General features: G+C 46.8%; 1 protein-coding gene across 1 annotated transcript in view; it reads right to left on the reverse strand.

Moving 5' to 3' along the window:
• Positions 1-20,214, reverse strand: part of SPAG16 (sperm associated antigen 16) — a 1,446,914-nt gene that overhangs the window by 584,247 nt on the left and 842,453 nt on the right. Inside the window, exon 13 of the mRNA XM_075317532.1 lies at positions 8,090-8,216. Within this exon, the coding sequence (XP_075173647.1) occupies positions 8,090-8,216 (127 nt within the window). The remainder of the gene's footprint in view (positions 1-8,089; positions 8,217-20,214) is intronic.

The raw sequence follows: 20,214 nt of genomic DNA on the forward strand, positions 1-20,214 counted from the left end.
ACCTAACTGTAACAAAAAAGTGTGTAACAACTGAAAATATGTCTTATATTCTAGGTTCTTCAAAGTAGCCACCTTTTGCTTTGATTACTGCTTTGCACACTCTTGGCATTCTCTTAATGAGCTTCAAGAGGTGGTCACCGGAAATGGTTTTCACTTCCCTGGTGTGCCCTGTCAGGTTTAATAAGTGGGATTTCTTGCCTTATAAATGGGGTTGGGACCATCAGTTGTGTTGTGCAGAAGTCTGGTGGATACACAGGTGATAGTCCCACTGAATAGACTGTTAAAATTTGTATTATGGCAAGAAAAAAGCAGCTAAGTAAAGAAAAATGAGTGACCATCACTACTTTGAGAAATGAAGGTCAGTCGTCCGAAAAATTGGGAAAACTTTGAAAGTGTCCCCAAGTGTAGTGGCAAAAACCATCAAATGCTAAAAAGAAAATGGCTCACATGAAGACCGCCCCAGAAAAGGAAGACTAAGAGTCACTTCTGCTGCAGAGGATAAGTTTATCTGAGTCACCAGCCTCAGAAATCGCAGGTTAACAGCAGCTCAGATTAGAGACCAGGTCAATGCCACACAGTTCTAGCAGCAGACACATTTCTAGAACAACTGTTAAGAGGAGACTTTGTGCAGCAGGCCTTCATGGTAAAATAGCTGCTAGGAAACCACTGCTAAGGACAGGCAACAAGCAGAAGAGACTTGTTTGGGCTAAAGAACACAAGGAATGGACATTAGACCAGTGGAAATCTGTGCTTTGGTCTGATGAGTCCAAATTTCAGATCTTTGGATCCAACCACCGTGTCTTTGTGCGACGCAGAAAAGGTGAACGCATGGACTCTACATGCCTGGTTCCCACCATGAAGCATGTAGGAGGAGGTGCTTTGCTACTGACACTGTTGGGGATTTATTCAAAATTAAAGCCATAATGAACCAGCATGGCTACCACAGCATCTTGCAGTGGCATGCTATTCCATCCAGTTTGCGTTTAGTTGGACCATCATTTATTTTTCAACAGAACAATGACCCCAACACACCTCCAAGTTGTGTAAGGGCTGTTTGACTAAGAAGTAGAGTGATGGGGTGCTACGCCAGATGACCTGGCCTCCACAGTCACCAGACCTGAACCCAATCAAGATGGTTTGGGGTGAGCTGGACAGCAGAGTGAAGGCAAAAGATCCAACAAGTGCTAAACATCTCTGGGAACTCCTTCAAGATTGTTGGAAGACCATTTCCGGTGACTACCTCTTGAAGCTCATCAAGAGAATGCCAAGACTGTGCAAAGCAGTAATCAAAGCAAAAAGTGGCCACTTTGAAGAACCTAGAATATAAGACATATTTTCAGTTGTTTCACACTTTTTTGTAAAGTATTTAATTTCACATTTCAAAGTTTTGAAGCCTTCAATGTGAATCTACAATTTTCAGAGTCATGAAAATAAAGAAAACTCTTTGAATGAGAAGGTGTGTCCAAACGTTTGGTCTGTACTGTACCTCTTGTACTATAGGCCATTGTATTACGATACCTATTAACATTAATATTGTCATGCTGCTTCATTTCCATACATTATTGACTTGCTATGCAGGGTGTTCTCTTGGTATGAATCAACTTTTTATTATCTAACATATTGATCTTTGTAATTTTGATGTGGCAACTTGTTTGAATAGTGGTGTCTATCAGGAAATGTATTCTATCTATTTTTACAATTTTTGTCACAGTACCCTTTACAGTTCATGTCCTGATGGACTCCTTCGACTATTAGACGTTGGCCATTGTTGTATTATAGTAATTAAATCATTTACTGTTCATAGTTGTTCCTCCATATGTCATTATCTTTCTGTGCACATTTTTTAAAAGTTTTTTTTGTTATATTTTTATGCTTAAATAAAGATATTTCTAAAATTGAATTATTGTAGTTCTTTGTAGGTATACATAGTGGTCACTATCAACTACATGGTTAAAGTTGCTCTTCTTGAGTGGTGATCAATATTATAGGTTTTGTTTATCACTCCACAGGTGTTCAATAGGATTTAGATCTGGACTCATTGCTGCCACTTTAGAACTCTCCTTTCCTTTGTTTCCATTAATTTCTGGGGACTTCTTGAAGAATGTTTGGGGCCATTGTCCTCCTGGCAGACCCGTGACCTAGGACGCAAACCCAGCTTTCTCACACAGAGCACTACATTGTGACCCAAAATCCTTTGGTAATCTTCAGACTTCATGATGTCTTCCACATAGTCAAGGCAACAAGTGCCAGAGGAAGCAAATCAAACATAAACCACCTTTGAACCTCTACCATATTTGAGTGTAGGTACTGTGCTCTTTTTTTGTAAGCCTCATTCCGTTTTTGGTGAACAGTAGAATGATGTCTACAAGATGCATTCCTGAAAGCATTTTGGCCTTATGTACATTTTGGCAAACTGCAGTCTAGCTTTTTTTTTATATCTCTGTGTCAGCAGTGGGGTCCTTCTGGGTCTCTTGCTATAGCGTTTCATTTCATTAAAATGTCAACAGATAACACTGATGCACCCTATGCCTGCTAGATAGCTTGAGAATTTTTTTGGAATTTGACTTGGGCTGCATATCCACCATCTGGACTATCCTGCGTTGCAACCTTTCATTAATTTTGTTCTGCTATCCACGTCCAGGGAGATTAGCTAGAGTGCCATGGGTTGTAAACTTCTTGATTATGTTACACACCGTGGATAAAGGAACATTAAGATCTCTGGAAATGGACTTGTAACCTTGAGATTGTTGATATTTTTCAACAATTTTGGTTCTCTTCTCTTTTTTTCTCCATGCTTAGGCGGGCTTTGCACATTACGACATCACAAGCCGATGCTGCGATGTCGAGTGCGATAGTCCCCGCCCCAGGTACGATATCTTGTGATAGCTGGCGTAGCGAACATTATCGCTACACCAGCTACACATGAACTCACCTGTCCTGCGACCGTCGCTCTGTCCGGCGACCCGCCTCCTTCCTAAGGGGGCGGGTCGTGCGGCATCATAGTGATGTCACACGGCAGGCGGCCAATAGCAGCGGAGGGACGGAGATGAGCAGGATGTTAACATCCCGCCCACCTCCTTCCTTGTAGCCGGGAGGCAGGTAAGGAGATGTTCCTCGCTCCTGCGGCTTTACACACAGCAATGTTTGCTGCCGCAAGAACGAGGAACAACATCATACCTGTCTCTGCACCGGCATTATGGAAATGTCGGAGAATACACCGATGATACGATAACGACGCTTTTGCGCTCGTTCATCGTATCAACAAGGTTTTACACACTACGACATCGCAAGTGACGCCGGATGTGCGTCACTTTCGATTTGACCCTACCGACATCGCACCTGCGATGTCGTAGTGTGCAAAGCCACCCTTAGTGTAGCAAAAACACACAATCGAAAGACTGAGTCAACTTCTCCCCTTTTTATCTTGTTTCAGGTGTGATATTCATATTGCCCATACCTGATGCTTGCCACAGGTGAATTTGAAAGAGCATCACATGCTTGAAACAACCCTTTTTACCCACAAATTTGGAAAGGTGCCAACAATTTTGTACGTTTTGTGGATTGTGAGTGAAATTATGTCCAGTTTGCCTTTTTTCTTAGTTTTTTGTGCTGTTCCAATTCACACAAAGAAAATAAAAATGTGTATAACAAAATGTGTAATTGCAATCATTTTCTGGGAGAAATACTTCATTGTACGCAACAATTTCAAGGGTGCCAACACTTTCGGCCACGACTGCATATGTAATAAATCTGCATTCAAGGTATCCTTAACAAAATTTGTGCAAAGACAAAATTAGACATATCTGTAAATCCTGTCACTGACTTCCTCATCAAGTAGAAGTCGTTGACCTCTGAATTTATTTAAAAGCGAAATAAAGTAAACAGCGCCAACTTTCTACTTGGTGTGGAAACAAGTCCACTTGTACATTCCTACATTGATTAAAAAATACTGGTGTCACAAGGAGTTTTTTCAGGCATCACTGACTGTCATGGTGGCATCAGGATCTATGGAAACTAGATTCTTGCACTCTGCCTGCTAACTTATCTGATGTCTTATCAGGTCAGGGAGACACGGGCATCAACCAACCGACTTATAGTTAATAGGCAGGCTAGCAAGAGTTAATCTCTGATGGGCTGCTTGTTAATCTCCTTTGGTCACATACTGTAGGAGTGCTAGTCACATTTGCAACCCCTCCTATATATGCTGGCTGGATACTTCCATTAGTGCCAGCTATAGTTTATCTATACTGGTCTGGAGAGGTGGTTTGATCCAAAATTATTGGTGGTTGTTGTGCATTATTGTTGTGAGCAGTTGTGGTGTTACCCTTTGTTGCCTTTTTTGTTGCTGCCTTACTTTTCTTGCTTTTCTCCTTAGTTTCTTACTGTTTGTTACTGTGAGTTTGCAGTGAGACTGAGTTTTGTTTTTTTTCCCTGTCTGTTTAAATTTGTGTTACTATCACACTCTTGCTTTTTGGTTCCCTGGGGGGTGGAACAGATTAGTTCTGGTTAGGAGAACAGCCAGGCAGAGGACTCAGGCATCTCCACCATTAGAGGAAACCCTGAAATCAGCAAAAGTGTAGGGTCTCCTAACATGAGGGACTGTATAGGAGCCCCCTGTCCCTCACTATCCTGCAGTCACATCATGACAACTAGCCTCTCTGAATGCCCTATAGCCATATACATTACAACCACAAAAACTCACACAATTGTCTTTATTGGGGAATCTGTCAGCAGGTTCGCCTATGTAATCTGAGAGAAGCATGATGTTGAGGAAGAGACCTTGATTCCACTGAAGTATCAATTACTAGTCTGCTTGGTGTAGTTGGATAGAATCCCTCTTTTCTCTGTTGTAGATTTTGAAGTGTTCAGACTGATAAGCTCTGTATAAGCCCACCCACACCACAGATTGCCTGTATACACTGTATATTGTCTTCAAGCTACCAATCAGTGATGGGGCAGTGTTACAAAGATTAGTCTGACTAGCTTGCATATGAGACATAGTTCTTCAGAGATAATCTCCTGTTGATAATGTACTGATTGTACTGAAACTACAGCACACAGCCTAATAAGTGACATCTCTGGAATCAAGGTCTCTGCCCCTATATAATGCTGTACTCAGATTAAACAGCAAAAATCTGCTGAAAGATATATTTAACCTTATGGCAGAAATTTGGAGACTCTTATTAAATGGAAAGGCTAAGGTTTAGACTCGCCGCTGGTTTTAGATTTCACTTCCATTATTCCCAACAATGTTTAGGATAATTTCATTTTTTTTATATTCATGGATCAACAAATTCTCCACTGAGGCAGATGCACAGACTCTCTCTGCTGCCCAATGAACAGAACGTTGCATCTTGCAGCCTACAGTTTAATAGATCAGCTGCCATATGCTGACCTTTATATAAGTCTCAAATCTTCACACTGTGGAATAAAACCAGGAAAACAAGTCTGTGATGTAAGTAATAAGAAGAGTTAAATGTGATCATACAGCATATTTCTACATCAAATCTATAACGAGTGTTTGATCTCTATTGTCCACCAATAGAAACATTGACTACAGTGGTTTAAAAATCGCAACGTCCTAATACTGATGTCCAATGTGGACAGTCCAAACTAGTTAATGCAGAAATAGAGGAAGCCATAGAATTGTGTATGCAATGATATTCAAAACAGAGTACCTGAAAAGTCTGCTCCTATTCAGTAATTGAGTGTTAGGACTCGCTCACACAAGCATATGACTTGGAAGAGTACTATCTAATATTTTGTTGGATAGCACTTGCTCCATTGTTATATGATGTGGTATTTTTTCTTATGCCGTTTCGGCATGAGAATAAATCCCAGCATGCTATGAGTGTCAGCGCATATTGGACGGCGCTCACCCATTAAAGTCTATGGGTGGCTTTGCACGTTGCGACATTGCACGTGCGATGTCGATGGGGTCAAATCGAAAGTGACGCACATCCGGCGTCGCAGTTGATATCGCAACGTGTAAAACCTTTTTGATACGATGAACGAGCGCAAAAGCGTCGTTATCGTATCATCGCTGCAGCCTCCGACATTTCCATAATGCCGATGGTGCGACAGGTACGATGTTGTTCCTCGCTCCAGCGGCAGCACACATCGCTGTGTGTGAAGCCGCAGGAGCAAGGAACATCACCTTACCTGCTGCCCGGCTGCAATGAGAAGGACGGAGGTGGGCGGGATGTTTACATCCTGCTCATCTCCGCCCCTCCTCTCCTATTGGCCGCCTGCCATGTGACGTCGCTGTGACGCCGCACGGCCTGCCCCCCTAAGGAAGGAGGCGGGTCGCCGGCCAGAGGGACGTCGCACGGCAGGTATGTGCGTGTGAAGCTGCCGTAGCGATAATAATCACTACGGCAGCTTTCACTAGATATCGCATGTGCAACGGGGGCGGGACTATCGCTGCAGCATCGGTAACACATTGTTACCGATGTCGCAACGTGCAAAGCCCGCCTAAGGGTGCGCGGAAATCATGAGACTGCACGAGGATGACATCGGACATCTTTTGTTCTCCTTCTTATCCTCACTTGTGCTATGATTGTCTCATGCCAGAGAATCGGATCACACTAAGCTAACACTAATCAGAGTTTGATCCAAGAGTCATTTGCATAATCGGCACAATTTTCTAGCATGAGACAATCTATGGTCCTGTGACCACACCTTTACTTGTGGTTTTACACAGGACTGTAGAACAACCTACCACTAGTGAAGGACAAGCTCGCAGATATTTGGCATCGGCGGGACTAAACGGACATAAAAAAAACAAAAAAAAAAACAGTTCCGGGCCGGAATTAATCCCGGATATCTGGCGACGCTGGTCCCCGTATAAGTCTATTTGTACCAGAATCCAGAGCTTAAAAATGATGGCAGAAGGGATAGGGGATTGGAGCAAACGCGCTTTACTTACCAAATCTCCGGTGCAGCTGTAATTGCTTCCAGGGCCACTCAATTACCTTCATCCATATTCACTGCTTCCTCCATCCACCGACCGTCCTGTTGTCTGTGATTGGTTGCAGTCAGACACGCCCCCAGCATGGATGACTTTTACAGTCCAGGTCGGCCCATGAATACCTACCACTTAATAATCACTCTTGATTCACGTGCGACAATTTAGTGCGCAGTACAGTACATTTAGCTTGGCTACATCTCACAATGCATACGTCATTCCATAACATCCATAAATACTGTAAATTGTAAATATACTTTCAGTTGAGCTGATTAGGATAAAAATCTTAAAGGGAATCTGTCAGTTGATTCATGTTGCCCAAACTAGGGGTGGACTTATCATTGGTGCAACTTGTGAAGCTGCAAAGGAGCCCAAGAACTAAACGGACCCATTTCAATCTCCATAGTAGGTGGAATTATGCATTATCATAATAAGCTACTGGACTGCAAAGAGCCGGTATATTGTTCTAGTACAGAGGTGTGTTCTTTCTGTGTCCACCAGTAGATCAAAAAATGGGTAGCATGAATCAAAGCCTGGCTGCACGATTACAGGTGGGTATATTTTTCTGAAAGACTGTGGTGTTTCAGAGAGAGCATAGTTTATAGCTCTGGTAGAGATTAGACTAGTTTGGTCAGCCTCTCCCCACACTGCTATAGATGACTGACAGGTCTGTCACATATGTGTACATAGGGAGAGACCTGTCAATCAACTAAAGCGGTGCATAGAGGAGTGGCGTGGCGTCTGATCAGTCTTGTCTCTGCCTATGGTCCCTGGCAGATCTTTGGAGCGTTTCTGAGTAGAACATGCCTGGCTGTAGTCATGCAGCCAGGCTCTGATATATGCTGTCCGTAATTTGGGCAGCATGAAATGACTGACAAGTTCCCATCAATTATAACTTGCTCATTGTAATACAACTTCATCAGTACTAATAGTATCATATTCCCTGGTTTATCAGAAGCTCATAAAAAGGTTTACGATGAGAAGATCCTCCACTACCACAAGACTTTCCATGCTGATGATAGTAGATCATGACAATTTTGGACAATTTTGAAGCATCCTACCTGAAAATATGCAGCATATCACCCTTTGGAACCAGAAATACATAAGGTATGATTGACTTACCATTCTAGCATCCCATAAGGACAAGGTTTTATCAGCAGAGCTGGTGAGGACGATGTTGGAATACGGCAGGAACTCAATGCTATTAACAGAATCCACATGGCCTCTCATGGTGTACCTGCACCTCTCACTGTGAACAGAAACAGAAATACCCAGTTACTTTATGACCATCTCTCATAAAAGTTAAGTAAGGAGAACTTTTCATGAATAACTTTCCTGTGAATTCAGTAATGTAAGCAGTCTATTAATATTTCAAGAGTCTGGATGAAACAATGAATACTCAACCCTGGAAATAGTCTTACGTTGCAGTTGAGAACTAGCAATTTAATTTGCTTGCCGAAATTTACATTACAATACAAAAGAAATTTTCCAAATGTTAAGTATAGAGCAGGATTTCCCATAATTACCCTAATGAATTCAAAACACGAAGAGAATAACATGGAGAGAGCAATAGTAAAAAAACAAGACAGACAAGAGAACTTAAACTCTAATAAGTGAGCTACAAGGAAACCATGGCGTTAATGCGCTTAGTTTGCAAGTCAATATATCAAGTAATTACTATTCTATTGCACAGCACAAGACAGATTTCGAATAGTCAGGCTGCCCTCTCTCAGGGCTGCTTATCACTCAATCTGTGCAGAAACGTATATTGCTGCTTTAAATAACACATCCCAGATGAATTTCCTGCAGGGCCATGAGATGTAATTATAACTCACACCCTTGTATGTCAACAGGGAAGCAGGCAGACTATACGGGAACCCGGAGCACACCGTGCGTACAGCATCGGCTTACGGTGATTGACACAAAGGATAGACAAGTGGGCTGCAGAAGGAACTGGCTGAGATTAATTAGCTGCCACAACAGGAAGAGACTGGTCCAGATATGTTCCAATGTGTAAATGGACTCAGGTGACAGACCCTGACAGGTGGCGTGTGGAAGAGACAATGCTCAAATATTCATACAGATATATTATATTTCGCTGAAAGACTCTCTGTACAATATTTGTGGATAAAACCAATCCTAAAAAGTATAAACCGTTCACTGAAGTCCACATAAAGCTAAAATGGATACACTGGTCATAATTATTAGACACAATTAAACAAGAAAAACACTGGTTTCCACCAACTGCAGACCCTCAATAGACACTGACATGGTAAGGGGGCTCTTGGAAGCAGTTCCGTATTTCACTTACTGGGGTTGAGTAAGGAGATACTAGTAAATCCCCAACTGGTGTGGTAAGGGTGCACTGGGAACCAGTTCTGTATTTCACTTGTCGCGGGCGGAGAGGAGGGGACGCTGCGCTCTCCCACTGCTCGGGTCCGGCTGCTGCTGCTGCCGCTGCTCGGTGGTGGCTCGAGCGGTGGGCCGGATCCCGGGGACTCGAGCGGCGTTCCTCGCCCGTGAGTGAAAGGGGGAATGTTTTTTGGGGGGGGTTTATTGTCCGTGACGCCACCCACGGTTGTGGTGAGGTTGGGACACCACCGCTGCTCTGGACGGGGATCCCGGGAGCGGTGACAGGGAGCAGCTTGGATGTTGTTTTCTCCCCTCCGTGGGTAGGGGGTTGGTTGTCCCGGGGCCCGGTGAGGGGTAGGGATGGATGGCAGGCGGGTTACGGGGCCTGGTGAGGTGCAGGGTCGCGGGGGCAGCGCTGTGCCGCACGGCACGGTGGTACTCACTCAGCCAATGATGTACACAAAGTCTCCGGTAAAACAAACGGCTGGATGGACAGGTCGCACAGACGGCTGCGGTGTTTCTCCCGGCAGGTTGATGGTGACTGCCTTTCCCTGCACCTGTGTAGTGTAAACGGTTCCAATGGGTTCACACCGGTAACCCGCTCCCCAGCTTTGAAGGTTGCTGAAGGAGCCCCTTTTGCTCGCAGGCTCTGGCCCTGGGAACTGTAGCCTTGGCGGTGACTGTGTTTCCCTCTCTCGGTTGGACTGTTGCCTTCTGTCGGTACTTGGTTGCTGGGAAATCCAGAAGGTTCCCGTCGCTAACGGATTTGACAATTTCAACGGCAACTCCTAGCCTTGTCGGGGTCCGTAAGCCCTGCCGGTTGGTGCTGGCTTCTCTTTGCGTACCGGTTCAGTACCGCCGGGCCACCGCCCATCCACGGTCCTTACGGTTGGCTCCGATAGGCCTCTCCTGCAGACGGTCACCACCGTCTGCCAACCTTGCTGTATCGTCCGGGTCACACACCCGGACCAACTTCAGACTCCTCAACTGCCACTTTACTTCCTCACTCCACTCCTCTCCAAACTAATCTGAAACTTCAACTCTCTGTTCTTCCCGCCTCCAGGACTGTGAACTCCTCGGTAGGCGGGACCAACCGCCTGGCCCACCCCCTGGTGTGAACATTAGCCCCTGGAGGGAGGCAACAAGGGTTTTTGTTTGACTTTGGTGTGCCTGACCGGGGTGTGGGGTGTGTTGGTGTAGTGCTTGTGACGTCTTGGCTTGTCCAGGGCACCACATTCCCCCTTAGTAAAATGCAGACTGTCCGCGGGCTGCCCATCCATCACCGGTTTTATTTTCACAACTGGAAAAGATAATAAAACGGTAAAACACATATAAAAAACATTTTGCAATCTTCCCACATCGGGAGGCACATTCTTAAACGTTACTAACGGTGTCAGCTTCCGCTCTTTCCCACCCAAGCAACCTGGCCCTGATGCTGCCCCTAAGCAAATGGGCAGCACCCCTTGACCCCAGTCCAGCACAAGTTGCCCGAGCGGGTTCTGTCCTTTTCAGGGGACCCATGTCCATGGGGAACCCCTGAAATCCCCAGAGGATCGCCACCGGTTGCGGTAGTGGCGGGCCTGGGCCATCCATTTCCTCCAGGCCCATCCTCCAAATCAGCCTCTCCGGAGGAGGTAACGGTAAAAGCATTAAAAAATATTTTATTTACAAACCACAAGTTCGTGGTTGCCCTGCCAGTGCTCGGGCTTGTCCGTAGCAGTTTCTACGTATTGGGTTTCAAACAGTCCCCACGGGGACAACAGTTGCCGGCAACGACCGGTTCCAATCAAGCTGCAAATCAGGTGAACTTCTCAGATAATCATTTTTACTTATTATTGTCAACTTTCAAAACGGTACTTTTAACACATAAAGCTAGTGGTCCCAACGGGGACAACTTGCAACGGGACTCCGCTGCCCTCATGGTGCACTTTCGTCCTCCTCACCCGGCTCTGGGTGGAAGAACACGGGCACCAGCCCCTCCAGCGCATAGCAGGCGCGGCGAGGAAGAGCCGCCCGATACCCGTTATTTCCGCTCCGGGGGATGTAAGGGGCCTCCATGTCATGCAGGGCGATGACTCCTTCGTCCTCTTCCAAAACGGGCTCGGTATCAGGCCCGGAGTCACTATCGTCCGTCCCTGCGCCAGGCGGGTTGCCACCAGCTGCTGCAGTCTCCAGGCTCGCCACTCTCTCGGCCACTGCTACGAAGGGGTGTACGCTCGACGGGCCAGGCGCAGCGCGGTGCACGGGCAAGGAGGACGGAGGCGGCATGGGGGCCAGGGGTAGACCTGGTCCCTCAGCCGCAACGGCCGGTCCCTCGGGGACACAGGGTCGTGGGTCACTCACCAGCTCCTCCATCATGGCCTCCATTCCATACACCCGGGCGACCGCATCTACCTCCTCTACCTTCGCGGTCCACTGCTCCATCAGTCTACATATCTGACTCCGGTAGTGTCGGCAGATCCCTGCCGTTCGGGCCCTCAGCCATGCCGCTGTTCCGGGCACCGGCTCGGTAGCCTCCGCATAGCTGGGTGGAGCGGACATTCTTTTCAGGGGTCAGCGGATCGTGGGGTCCCGGCGTCCCTGCTTGTATAGCCGCGGGCTACATGCGGCCAGACGCCATCAGTCACCCTTAGTCTTTTTCCGGCTCCTCCTCTACAGGGGCGGGGTTTCAGCTTTCGCGCCTCCACTGCTTGAGGAGACGCTCGAGCGGGGATTTTTCGCGCCCAAGATGGCGGCTTCTCAAATTTTTCGGCCGGACACCTCCGGCGGTCACAAGGCGCACCTCTACCAGACGGCAGAGCGGTAAGATCCTGTTCGTGACTCCAAGTTGTCGCAGGCGGAGGAGGGGACGCTGCGCTCTCCCACTGCTCGGGTCCGGCTGCTGCTGCTGCCGCTGCTCGGTGGTGGGTCGAGCGGTGGGCCGGATCCCAGGGACTCGAGCGGCGTTCCTCACCCATGAGTGAAAGGGGGAATGTTTTTTGGGGGGGTTTATTGTCCGTGACGCCACCCACGGTTGTGGTGAGGTTGGGACACCACCGCTGCTCTGGACGGGGATCCCGGGAGCGGTGACAGGGAGCAGCTTGGATGTTGTTTTCTCACCTCCGTGGGTAGGGGGTTGGTTGTCCCGGGGCCCGGTGAGGGGTAGGGATGGATGGCAGGCGGGTTACGGGGCCTGGTGAGATGCAGGGTCGCGGGGGCAGCGCTGTGCCGAACGGCACGGTGGTACTCACTCAGCCAATGATGTACACAAAGTCTCTGGTAAAACAAACGGCTGGATGGACGGGTCCCACAGACGGCTGCGGTGTTTCTCCCGGCAGGTTGATGGTGACTGCCTTTCCCTGCACCTGTGTAGTGTAAACGGTTCCTATGGGTTCCACCGGTAACCCGCTCCCCAGCTTTGAAGGTTGCTGAAGGAGCCCCTTTTGCCCGCAGGCTCTGGCCCTGGGAACTGTAGTCTTGGCGGGGACTGTGTTTCCCTCTCTTGGTTGGACTGTTGCCTTCTGTCGGGACTTGGTTGCTGGGAAACCCAGGAGGTTCCCGTCGTTAATGGATTTGACAATTTCAACGGCGACTCCTAGCCTTGTCGGGGTCCGTAAGCCCTGCCGGTTGGTGCTGGCTTCTCTTTGCGTACCGGTCCGGTACCGCCGGGCCACCGCCCGTCCACGGTCCTTACGGTTGGCTCTGATAGGCCTCTCCTGCAGACGGTCACCACCGTCTGCCAACCTTGCTGTATCGTCCGGGCCACACACCTGGACCAACTTCAGACTCCTCAACTGCCACTTTACTTCCTCACTCCACTCCTCTCCAAACTAATCTGAAACTTCAACTCTCTGTTCTTCCCGCCTCCAGGACTGTGAACTCCTTGGTGGGCGGGACCAACCGCCTGGCCCACCCCCTGGTGTGAACATCAGCCCCTGGAGGGAGGCAACAAGGGTTTTTGTTTGACTTTGGTGTGCCTGACCGGGGTGTGGGGTGTGTTGGTGTAGTGCTTGTGACGTCCTGGCTTGTCCAGGGCGCCACACACTTACTGGGGTTCAGTAAGGAAACACTAATAAATTCCCCACTGGCATGGTCAGGGTGCACTGGGAACCAGTTTTGTAGTTCACATTTTGGGGGTGAATAAGGAGAAAGTAGTAAATCATGGTAAGGCTGGTTTCAGACGTCCGTGTTTTAAGTAGGTGTGACATCCGTTTTTAACACGGATGTCACACGTACCCATGTTACCCTATTGTGTACTCACACGGCCGTGTTTTTACACGGACTGTGTAACCCCGCTATTTCACACCGACATGTGTCCATTTTTTTCTCCGGCAGCACGGGTGTTAAACGGACCGCACACTGGTGTGATCCGTGTGACATCAGTGTGACACGTACCGGAGAAAACATGGGTTTTTAAATAAAAATATTTTCTATATTTACCTGTATCCAGCGACGCAGTCTCCAGGTCTGCTGCCTCCCGGAGGCTCCTGACCCCCACTCATTATTTTCATTGATTATTCAGTGCAGTGAGCAGCTGGGAGCAAGGACATCGCGGTGACAGCGCTGGAGACAGCATTGCCGAGGACAGGATCGCCGAGGACAGCCTTGCTGGGGACATTGCTAGTGACAGGTGAGTATCCTGCCAGCAATGTGTGTGCAGGGACGTCCAGGAGGTCATCGGATTTCCCAATGAACGCTGATGATCTCATGATGACACCCCTGCGACAACTGCGCTACAGCGAGTGTCACGATGACTTCCAGGGGTTCATGAGAGTTCATTGGGAACTCCGATGACCCCCTGGATGTCACTGCACAAACTGCTGTATACTCACCTGTCCCCGGCGATGTCCTCGGCGGTGTTGTCCTTGGCTGTGCTGTCCTCGACTGTGCTATCCCCACGATACTCCTGCTTCCAGATCCTCGGACAGTGAATAATCAATGAAAATAATGAGCGGGGGTTAGGAGCAGGAGGCAGCAGAGCAGAACACAGCAGCTCTGGATACATATATAGAACATCTTTTCATTGTAGGGACACGTGTTTTACCCGGTACGCGTCACACGTATGAAAACACGGAATGTCACACGTGTGACACACACAAGCTAAAATGGATACACTGGTCATAATTATTAGACACAATTAATAAGAAAAACACTGGTTTCCACCAACTGCAGACCCTCAATAGACACTGACATGGTAAGGGGGCTCTTGGAAGCAGTTCCGTATTTCACTTACTGGGGTTGAGTAAGGAGATACTAGTAAATCCCCCACTGGTGTGGTAAGGGTGCACTGGGAACCAGTTTTGTAGTTCACTTACTATGGTTGAGTAAGGAGGCACTAGTAAATCCACCACTGACGTCGTAAGGGTGCCCTGGGAACCAGTTTTGTAATTCACTTACTGGGGTTGAGTAAGGAGACACTAGTAAATCCCCCACTGGTGTGGTAAGGGTGCACTGGGAACCAGTTCTGTATTTCACTTACTGGGGTTCAGTAAGGAGACACTAATAAATTCCCCACTAGCATGGTCAGGGTGCACTGGGAACCAGTTTTGTAGTTCCCTTACTGGGATTGAGTAAGCAGACAGACGTAAATCCCCCTCTTGCGTGGTAAGGGGGCACTGGGAACCAGTTTTGTATTTCACTTACTAGGGTTGAGTAAGGAGACACTAGTAAAAATAAATCCCAGTCTAGCAGTAGGGGTGAGCGAAGCTGCGGCTGCACATGCTGCACATACTCGGCTCTCACCATTCCCTAGAATTAAAAGTGACAGGAGAAAGATGTGCATGTGCGGTCACCTCTTTATTCATGGGACCACCTAGATTGGGGATTACTGTTCTTCAGATAGTTTCAGATCCCAAAGGTTGGACTGGAACCTATCAGATATTTATTGCATTTCCCAAAAATATGCCATAAATGTCTAAGCTGGGAACACAGACACAAATAGCATAAACATCTTTTAATAGAGTAATGCAAATTTATAGGTAACATCTCTGAATATGTAAAGTCAAGTGAAAAAGTAAGGGAGACACAATCCCTAGGGTTATTTCCAGCAGAGCTTTAGTTAATCAGATATGGAGAATAAGGGTACATTCACATGACGGATCCGTTTGTCCTGTTCAGTTCCTGTTTTTTTGCGGACCCACGGACAGGACCATCTTTTCAATGTCTTTTGTGTAGGATCGGATGGCAAATAGAAGAACTTTCGTGTGCATTCGATCCTACCAAAAAAAACACATCAGATGCCGTATGTCCGCTCTGTTATTATGGAACATGTCCTATTCTGTTCCGTAATAAAGGACCGTGACTCAATACAAGTCAATGGGCCCGCAAAATCCCTGGAAGCCGCACGGAAGCACTACCGTGTGACCTCCGTCAGGTGCCCGTGCAGTCTGTGTCCCGCTCCAGCCCCGCGGCTGCTCGCACTGCAGTGTCATTGTCTGCCCGCAGTATCAGCAGCTTCTCACATTGCAGTGCCTGCAGCTGTGGGGATGACAAGCGCTGCTGTCCGGAGGTTAGATGAGATCATTACCTGAGGTGACGATCTCCTGCTCTGCTGACGTCAGTGCTTGTCACTGCTTTCTATGCCCGCCGCGTTCTCATGTCACGTCTCGCGGGCGGCCCGAGACTGTCACTAGTGGTGACGTCATGGGCTCTCACGATACTCCTAAGAACGCGGAGGGCAATGGAAGGCAGCGACAGCGCTGATGTCAGCAGAGCAGGAGATCGTCACCTCAAGTAATGATCTCATCTAACCTCCGGACAGCAGCGCTTGTCATCCCCGCAGTGACCTGGGCTGACCTCATGATGTTAGCTCAGGTCACTGCACGGCTCTCCCAGCCAATGGGGAACATGCTGTTCTTCATTGACTGGGACAGTGACTATGGTATGGATTGCCGTGGGACCCCCTTTTTGGATTACGCCGGACCCGGATTTGATTGTTCTTTTCAATAAACTGGTGAAAGAGGGAATGGTTTGGGGAGTGTTTTTTCAAATAAAACTTTTTTTGTTGTCTTTTTTTTATTACTGACTGGGTTGGTGATATCGGGTATCTGATAGACGCCATGACATCACTGACCCCAGGGCTTGATGCCAGGTGACATTGCACATGTGGCATCAACCCCATAGATTACCCTGTTTGCCACCGCACCAGGGCAACGGGATGAGTTGGGGCAAAGCACCAGGATTGGCACGTCTAATAAATGCGCCACTTCTGGGGCGGCTGTGGCCTGCTATTTTTAGGCTGGGGTGAGTACAATAACCATGGACCTCCCTAGTCTGAGAATATCAGACCCCAGCTGTCCGCTTTACCTTGGCTGGAGATCCAATTTTGGGGGGAGCCCCACGTGTTTTTTAAATTATTATTTATTTAATTTAAAATAACAGCGTGGGGTGCCCTCAGTTTTAGATTACCAGCCAAGGTAAAGTTGCCAGCTGTGGTCTGCAGGCTGCAGCCATCTGCTTTACCCTAGCTGGCTACAAAAGATAGGGGGGGACCCACGTCATTTTTTTTTAAATTTATTTATTTTTGGGCTAAATACAAGGCTAAGCACCCTTTAGTACCACATGAAAGTCACAAAAGGGTGCCAGCTTAGAATATGCAAGGGGGTGGGACATTATATATGTCTTTCTCATATATTATCTATCTATCCCTCTATCCATCGATCTATCCATCTATCCCTCTATCCATTCATTCATTCATTCATTCCTCTATCTCTCGGTCTCTATATCTATCTATCCATCTCCATATCTACTCATCTATTTATCTTTCTTGCTGTTTCCGTTTTTTGCGGTCCGCAAAAAAAACGGAAGGCACACGAATGGCAAACGGATGACATACGGACCGTATACGGAACGGAACGGATGCCACACGGATGCATCCGTGAAAAAAATGGACCGTTTTTTGCGGACAGCAAAAACAGATCGGTTGTGTGAATGTACCCTTAAGGATATTTTTTCCCTGAGGTATATCTTGGGATTTGATAGAACTAGATATTGCTTTGCCTAAATACTACAGAGCACAAAATATCTTCTTTATGCAGCTGAAGCTAAATCTTCATTGTACGGCACACATGGGCATGTCAAGTTTTATATTTAAGAATTGGACTGTGCAGCTTTAAAGAAATGACCATTACTCTTGTCTCCACTGAGGTGTGACTCAGTATTTAAAGGAAGATGATCATGGGAATTAAATAATGTATCTTAACTGGAGACTGATGCTTTTGGAAAGAATGATGTATTATCAGTAGTGATGAACAAGCATCAAATAACCATTAGTCCCATCCTGGTCTATCACAGGTCATCCTGCACAATAATACAAGATGTAATGCACAAAGCCTTGCTGAATAATGGAAGATGCTTTTATAGAATACTGATAAAATAGTGTTTACAAATAAAGTATGATAACGATTATTGTGCTCCTTTCCAATAAAACTTTTACACTGGACTAAGTTAAGACATCATGGAACATCAAATAAGAGACTATAGATTAAGTTTCATACAGTGACATGAAAACGTTTGGGCACTCCTTTGTGAAAACTAGTGATATTGTGAATATTTAAGCAAGTTGAACTGATTAGTAATGGGTAGACCCGGACTGTAAAAGTCTGGATCCGAGCAGTTTCAAAGGTGCCTGGGTGCCGTACCAAGGCCTACGATTCCAGCTATTGATCCAGATCCAGCACGGGGGGAAATTAAAAAAAAAAAAAGGGAAAAATAAAGAAAATAAGAATAAAGCAAGTGCTTCATACTTACGAAGGCTCTGTGCGGCTGTAACTGCTCTCGTGCAGCTGTACACTGCTCTGGTGACCTCTCCTTCACTGCCGGGGCCACTCATCATTGCTCATCCATATGCACTGCTTTACCTGCCCACCGGCCGTTCTGGCGTCTGTGATTGGTTGCAGTCAGACGCATCCCCAGCCTGTGTAACAGCGTCTGACTGCAACCAAAAACAGTGAGTTGGTACACACGGCACTTCTGGGGTGGTGCTCAAGTAGGGTCCAAAACGGTCTCAAATAGATGTAGAAACTTGGCAATCAAGATCAATGTGAATAGTGGTCTTTTATCGTGAAAAACTTGTAGGACCAGCACAAGCATGGACGTTTTGGTCAAAGACCTTCATCATGTGCTATATAGTGTAACAAAAACAAAAGGATACATAAAGTAAATAAACAGTAATATACATTAAAAACCATGAGAGTATTTGAGAATAAGTGACCCTGGGAAGAACCAGGTAGGACAATGTGAGTCACTTTAGACATTAAATACATTATATTGGACCTGCTATATAATGTATTTAATTTTGATACCCAACCATGAAAAAGCCCAACAGCTGGGGGCTGGTATTCTCAGCCTGGGGAGTCCCATGGTTATTGGTTACCCTCCATGGTTACCCCCCAGGCTAGGAATAGCAGCCTCCAGCTGCCCCAGAGTTGTTGCATCCATTAGAAGCGACAAACCCGGCGCTTTACCGGGCTTTTCCCGATTGCCCTAGTGTGGTGGCAGTCGAGGTAATGGGGGTTAATGACTGCACAACTGTCATCAAGCCCAGAATTAGTGATGGGGAGGGGTCTATGAAACCCCATCACTAATCCTGTAAGTAAAAAGAAATAAACATACATACAGAGAAAACTCCTTTATTTTAAATAAAATACAGTACACTCTTTCCCGTCTTTATTAACCCCAAAAAGACCCTTGAACTGAGTGACGTCACTGCTTCCAGCTGGGTCCCCATTGTCAGTGTTTCTCGGAGCCTGGAGAGATCAGACATGTTTTCAGTCTCTCCAGGCTCGGATGTAGCAGAGCCAGGGCCATGGTGAAGCATCATGTGGATTACGGCGGAACTTCAAGGGTCTTTTTGGGGTAAAAAAAGAGAGAGAAGAGGGTGCTGTTTTTTATTTCAAATAAAGGATTTTTCTCTGTGTTTGTGTATATTTCTTTTTACTTATAGGATTAGTGATGGGGAGTCTCATAGACTTTGACCCGTCACTAATTCTGGGCTTGATGACAGTTGTGCACTGTTATTAACCTCCATTACCGTGATTACCACCACACCAGGACAATTAAGAAGAGCCAGATAAAGCACCAGAATTGTCACATCTAATGGATGCGACAATTCCGGGGCAACTGTAGGCTGCTTATTCTTAGCCTGGTGGGTCCCAATAACCATGAGACTCCCCAGGCTGAGAATACTAGCCCCCAGCTATTGGGCTTTATCATCGCTGGGTATCAAAATTGGGGGGGGGACATGTAGGTTTTTAAAATTATTTAAATAATTAAAAAAAAACTGCATGCGGTTCCTTTTATTATGATAAACAGCCAAGATAGGCACATAGCTGGGGGCTGCAGCCTATGTCGTATGCTTTATCTGTGCTGGGTATCATAATATAGGGGGCCCTACGCCAATTGTTTTATTTATTTATTTTTACACCGCAATATTGACCTGCAGACCGCGCCTGTGATTGGTTGCAGTCAGATGCTGTCACACAGGCTGGGAGCACGTCTGACTGCAACTACTCAGAGATACCAGGACGGTCAGTGGGCGGGGAAAGCAGTGCATATGGATGAGCAATGATGAGCGGTCCAGGAAGTCAAGGACAGGCCACAGGAGCTATTTACAGATGTGTCGGAGTGTCTGTAACTATGAAGTGCTTTCTTCATTCTTATTTTCTTTATTTTTCCTTAATTTTTTAAATTTCCTGAGTGCAAGATCCAGATCAATATCTGGAATCCCAGGCCCAGGTCCGGCACTCGGGTTTGTTTGAAACCGCGCAGATCCGGACTTTTACAGTCTGAATCTGCCCATCACTACTCACTAATCGTACTCTTTTTGAGCATGCAATTGAAGAAGTCACACAAACAGGGCTTTTGAGTTGTCCTGTTACATGATTTAGGAAGCAAAGCTGACCACCACTTATTCCCTT

The sequence above is a fragment of the Anomaloglossus baeobatrachus genome, chromosome 7, assembly GCF_048569485.1.
Source record: "Anomaloglossus baeobatrachus isolate aAnoBae1 chromosome 7, aAnoBae1.hap1, whole genome shotgun sequence".
Lineage (NCBI taxonomy): Eukaryota > Metazoa > Chordata > Amphibia > Anura > Aromobatidae > Anomaloglossus > Anomaloglossus baeobatrachus.